Raw genomic sequence first — 5,744 nt, forward strand, 5'->3', positions numbered from 1 at the left:
GCAGGCACGAGCAGTGGACAGTGACCGCTGGTGGCTTGCATTCGGATTACTACCAATCTGCAATAGAGTACAAACCTGCCCATTTTGCCAAGTTGTAGGGGGGTAATAGTAATACGTACAGCGGTACAGGCTCAACACCTACCTGGTCGTCCTTTTCATTGCAGGGAAGGAAGCAAGTTACACAAAATGCGAGACATTGCTCCATCCGTGTCCCGGCTCAATGCACACAGACACAGGCCATCATCACAGGGTGACTCTAAAGCACACCAAATGCTGATGCCTCAGCAGCCACTGAATCCATCCATGGCCCCCCATCCCAGTGTTGCATCATTGGAAGTTAGCAAATATCCAAAGCATGATCATTCATTTCCAGAAAAAAAAGAACAAAACTGAGCTATCACTTCTAGGTCACCAAAAGCTCTGTACATTACAGCGATCTCATCTCCCAAGGGTTCCCCATCGATAAGTTAAGAGGTTGCAATCAAGAAGACAGTAGCAAAAGAATTGTGCCTCGAAGGTATAAGCTAACCTCGGGTAAAAAAATTTACATCTCCGGACTGGCTTGCGCGCTGTGTTACAATCTTTCTATCTGTGAGCTGAATCTATAAGTCAAACATCTCCTACCCTACAAAGTATTAGTGGTGAGCTATATAGGCCCCGTTCGCTTGGAGGAACTTGGAGGAATTTGGATGAATTTGGAGGAATCTGTGAGAGGAAAACACTGTTCCGGATGAAAAAAGAAGCGGAAAGCGGATAAAGCCAGGTTTAAGGGCACGCGAACGGGGCCATATATGTATGTATATGGCTAAATATATATACGTTAGCGCCAGGCAGACGATTTCTGGAAGACAATGATAACGGCCGGCTTTCAGAAACTCTACCACCCAGATGGCTTCCACTGACACTCCAGTCATCCTTTTGTGTGGGGATAACCCGCTGCATCATGCCCGGCTTCAGCTTTGCTTTGACATTTCAAAGTTCACCTACACATGGAGGCTGTGGCATCTCAAAAGTTTCGACGTGTTTGCAGCTGTCTATCCATCCTCTTGAAACGCTTTGTATATGAAATCTCTAAACCGTCTCGAATACTGCCTTGGGTCCACTGCTGATATAGAAGTTGGGTCATACTGGAAAGACTTGTATGCATGCTCAAGCTTCTTGCTGATATCATAATCTTGAAGTATGTCTATGATTCCAAAATACAATATAACGTCGTAGTACTCTCCAGTTGGCTCTCCGATCAGCTGCAGTTCACAATCGCTCTTACAAGCAGAGAGTTCAGCTCTTGAAGGCATGTTGGCCCCAAGTTTGATTTTAGGAAACCTATTCATTCACAGTATTCAGAAGAAAATAAGTACAAAATGAAATAGCATGGATAAGGAGAGACGTTCCGTGTCATAGTAAATTATTACTACGTGTCCTGTGCGCATCTGTATCCATACCCAATTTTCAGATACAATACCTAATTTTTAAGTGTGTGGAAAATTTGGATTATATATACAAAATTTTATCTATTTACTAATGTCATTTAGTTTGTAGACAGAACAAATCAAATCAAGAACAGCTGAGACGCATTAACAGAAAGGAACTGATAGGGGCATAGGGTCTTAGGCTCTTAGCATAGATGCCTTGTTCTGGCTAGAAGTCATGGTGGGCATGAACTATGTGGACACACTCTAGATTTTGAATGGGTCTCAAAGTAATGATTGCATGCTTACATCTTCAATTATTCTGTCTCACTTCTCAAGACCATGACAAAAATTATTTCATAAGGTATGTTCACAAAAAAAAAGAGTGCTAAGGGAGTTGAAAACTGTTGCTTAAACAAAAGGTTTAAATATCCTTAAACAGTACTGGCATAGAATATTTGAAGATTGCTGGTACGAATCCTACTACCAAATATGACATAAGGATCGTGATTGCTAGATGTCACAGAATCATAACTATTCTGATTGCAGGTCGCATTCCATTACCTCATAACTCATAAGTATGAAAAAGAACAGATAAACGTAATTGAATGTCTAGTTACCTGTTTGGATCAGCAAGAAACCAATCTGTATTTCCCCTTGAAAGACGAGGTTTTGGTACGTTGTTGATGATTTCATAGTCAATGCAACCTTCAACCAAACAATTTGCCTTGTAAGATAAAAAACTACCATGCTAAGAAATGGCCAAGGCGTTTTTTTATATATATAAGAAAACTGGTAAAGTGTTCAGGGTTTTCCATCCAACCTTCAGTCAGAAGCTTCTCTCTGTTATCAATGAAATGCACGCCAACAAGAAGACTGTAATCCATAATTTTCTCCTGCTCAAGGAACTCACAATCCCTGTCCACTTGCCTGCTTAAACATTTGTAACATCTTAATTGACATGATGGCCATGATTTCTAAAAGCACTAATAAGACACCACATGTAATACACGAGACAAAGTATGAGCACCTTTGGAACTCATGAAACCATTGCTTCTTCAATCTGAAGATGAAGTTCAGGTCGAGATCCTTCAGAGTTGTATACTGATCAATCTCTGTCTGTGGCTTATCAGTTGTTCGGCCAAGAGATGAACCTTTGAGATCAAAACGCCTATGAATTGGATATTCCGAGCAGAATAGATTTCCCATTATGACAAAACGAACCTGGTTTTGGAACAGCAGCAGAAGAAAAATCAGTGCATAAGTTATGATTGTTAGCAAACAATGTCTATGTTAATGTTATGGATGGAGAAGAACTATACTGCTGCAATCATCTCTAACCTTCTTCTGATTTGCTCCAGCTAACTTGACACAATGTAGACCAAAAAATTTGGTTACTAGAGTATTCTCAAATGCCCGGACATGATTGTAATAAGCTGGGAGCATCTTCAGAAGCATCTGCAGTGTAAAATGGGTTTTTTTATTCAAGATATAAAACATATAGCCATTACCATGAAACACCATATAGACAAAAGGAACTACAAAGGACAGACCTTCACTTCAGATTTCTTCATCGTCTTTATCATGTACCGATCATCGTTTGTTAGGTAGAAAAAGCTTCCGCTCTTACCAGGAGATGAAAGCTCCCTGAGAGCCTCATTTCCACATAGCGATAACATATAGTCAGCAGCATCCACCTTGAACAGCTTGCGCAGCGTCCTGCGATCCAGTTCAGAACAGATGGTCTGTTGATAAGCATGATTGAAAAGGAACTTGTTGTCTCATGATCATATATCTTTATTAAGGGAGTGATTACGAACCGGAAGACCTGTGGGCAGTAATCCTTCCATCTGAAGTCACAAGAATTGTGGGGAGGGGTGCATTTTGAGCCTTCAGGAGGAAACTTTGTCCATACTTTTTCCTTTGGGTCGAAAGCAGACGATTTCAGATCAAGCACAATTGGACCTTGCTTCCCCACTGCATGCCTGTCCAGATATGAATGTTGAGGCAAGAAAATTCAGTCAGGTATGGAGAAAACATTAAACAAAATTGACCTTTTGATGATGTCTTATTGGTGGAAAATTTCACACGGAAGGGTTTATATTAACTTGTTATAAGAAACAGAAATGAAATCGGACACCTAGAAATCCACTTCTGAACTGCTACGCGGCCTGAAGCAAAACTCTTTTGATGATTCAAATGTCAACGTTCCCAAATTAGACCTTCTCAATCAGCAGAGTCATCGATAAGATTCAATTCAAAACCCTCTGCCATTACGTGATGCCAAAATAACAGGCTCAGGTCTCACAATTGCTCGACCAAAAAATTTCTAGCCCCAAATTGGCTATCAACACAGCCATTGAAGGCAAACGAACTCCACGCACCTGATCCCGAGCTGCAAGTTTAGCATAAGCTCGTAGTGCTTGTGTCCCTTGGCGATGGTCTCCCCTTGTCGCTTCGCCTCCCGAGGAAGCACCCACTGTGTGACGTGCGGCGCAGGTGATGGTGGCGGCAGGCCCCGGTCGTCACCGCCGTCGTCCGTCCTCACGCTCCTCCGCACGGTCACCACATCGTACCCCAAGGCGGGCCCGTCCACAATGTCGCACGTGATGTCGCCGTCGGACTCCCAAATGCAAATCTTGTCGTACTTCCTGTCGCCGCCAGAGCTGTTGCTCAACCCGGACACTGAGCTCGCCCGCCCGTTGGCCGCCCTGATCCCAGACGATGCGCGTGACTTGCCCGGCGACGCGGAGTCGGGACTGGCGCCCATGAAGCCCGGAAGGTCCCTAGCGAACACGTCGCGCGGATCGCGCGCCGTCGGGGAGGACGCCGCCGGGGAGGGGTAGTAGACCCCCTTTTGCTGGACAATGCCGGTGGGAGTGTCGCGCGCCCAGTAGCCGACGTAGACGCTGCCGTCGGCCCAGCGGAAGGTTCCCTGGCCGCGCGGGCAGCCGTCCTCCCACCCGCCGTCGTAGCGGTTGCCGTTGGACCAGACGAGCGCGCCGCGGCCGTGGATGAGCCCCGCGCGCCACTGGCCCGTGTACTCGGTGCCGTTGCACCAGGTGTAGCGGCCGGCGCCGTCCTGCAGCCCCGCGCGCCACTCGCCGTCGTACTGGTCGCCGTTGGCGTAGCTCTTCTTCCCGCTGCCGTGCTTGAGGTTCATGGACCAGGACCCTCGGTAGGTGTCCCCGGCGGCGCCGGTGTAGGTGCCGGAGCCGTCCATGAACCCGTCCTTGAACTCGCCCTCGTAGGTGGCGCCCGACGGCCAGGAGAACTTGCCCCGCCCCGTGGCCTTGCCGTGCCGCCACTCCCCCTCGTACATGCACCCGTCGGTCCACAGGTACTTGCCGGCCCCGTGCGGCGCGCCGCCGCGCCACTGGCCCGTGTAGAAGTCGCCGTTGGGGAGGCCGCGTTCCACGTAGCCGTGCACATGCTCGCAGTCGTCGCCGCCAGCCGACGAGGAGGACGACGCCGAGGAGGATGCCGTCTCGGAGTCGTCCGCGGCCAACATCGGGGATACCCGGCGCCTGCCCACGGGATGCGGATGCTGCACCTTGCGCACCGTCGCCTCCCAGTCCCACGCCCTGGCACGGGTGTGCTCGTGCATTGGACGCCCCCCGCCTGTCCCGGCGGCCAAGCCTTTCTTCTGCGCCTTCCTGTTCGCCGCCGGCGCTGACGCCGGCGCCGCCGCTCGAGGTCCTCGCCCGGTACCTTGGCTCGGCGCGCGTCGCTGTGCTTGGCCGCGGATCTAGCACCGCCGGAGGCCGCGCGCGCGCTGCCTCCACGGCGGCATTGTTGGGGAAAAAGGGATGTAATGGTGAGGAATGAGCGGATACACGCAAGCGGGCGAGAAGGTAGGAAAGCAAGCAAGGAAAGATATGTGTTTTGGGGACGGGCAGGACTGCAGGAACAGGAGGTGGGGGAACAGAGCAGGGGTGAAAGAGGAAGAATGGAGGTGGTGGTGGTGGAGGGTGTGTGCGGGTGGTGGGGGAGGAAGGACTGCTAGATAGTACTTTGAAGCTAAAGGCCTGTTCGCCCGTAGAATTTTAGCTTGTTAAGAGAAAAAATATTGTTTTCAACTTAAAAAAAACCGAATAAGTTGAATATGAGGTAAGTCGAACGAGCCTGGTTTCTTTTTATTCTCCTGATTTACAAGTACTCCCTTATCCTAGAGATAAAATCTTATTTTTCCACCAAGATATAGTTAATAAATAAATCCTAACTTTAACAAATATTATAAAAATTATATATTATGATACTCTACTAAATAATTGTAGTTAGATTCACCATAGAATATATCTTCACAGTCCGCGCATTTGGAGTCATAAATGGTAA

The 5,744-nt window shown here is 48.0% G+C and overlaps 1 protein-coding gene across 1 annotated transcript; it reads right to left on the reverse strand.

Annotated features, from left to right (window-relative positions):
• Positions 1-290: 290 nt before the first annotated feature.
• Positions 291-5,376, reverse strand: LOC136542736 (phosphatidylinositol 4-phosphate 5-kinase 6-like). The gene is made up of 8 exons (XM_066535310.1): positions 3,794-5,376; positions 3,230-3,394; positions 2,963-3,128; positions 2,751-2,867; positions 2,440-2,633; positions 2,233-2,339; positions 2,030-2,117; positions 291-1,323 (listed from the first exon to the last, which is right to left on the reverse strand). Exons 1-8 carry the CDS (start codon positions 5,014-5,016, stop codon positions 1,035-1,037), a joined length of 2,349 nt encoding a protein of 782 aa, XP_066391407.1. The 5' UTR covers positions 5,017-5,376; the 3' UTR covers positions 291-1,034.
• Between the last annotated feature and the right edge of the window lie 368 nt (positions 5,377-5,744).

Source organism: Miscanthus floridulus, chromosome 3, assembly GCF_019320115.1.
Source record: "Miscanthus floridulus cultivar M001 chromosome 3, ASM1932011v1, whole genome shotgun sequence".
Taxonomy (NCBI): domain Eukaryota; kingdom Viridiplantae; phylum Streptophyta; class Magnoliopsida; order Poales; family Poaceae; genus Miscanthus; species Miscanthus floridulus.

What these genes read in the sequence shown, in the direction of transcription:
- LOC136542736 (XM_066535310.1), bottom strand. Translation starts at nt 5,016, where the DNA reads ATGCACGAGCACACCCGTGCCAGGGCGTGGGACTGGGAGGCGACGGTG. An exon ending in CTGGAGCAAATCAGAAGAAG is followed by an intron (nt 2,634 to 2,750) that starts GTTAGAGATGAT and finishes TTCCAAAACCAG; the next exon opens with GTTCGTTTTGTCATAATGGG. An exon ending in TGGTTTCATGAGTTCCAAAG is followed by an intron (nt 2,340 to 2,439) that starts GTGCTCATACTT and finishes ATGTTTAAGCAG; the next exon opens with GCAAGTGGACAGGGATTGTG.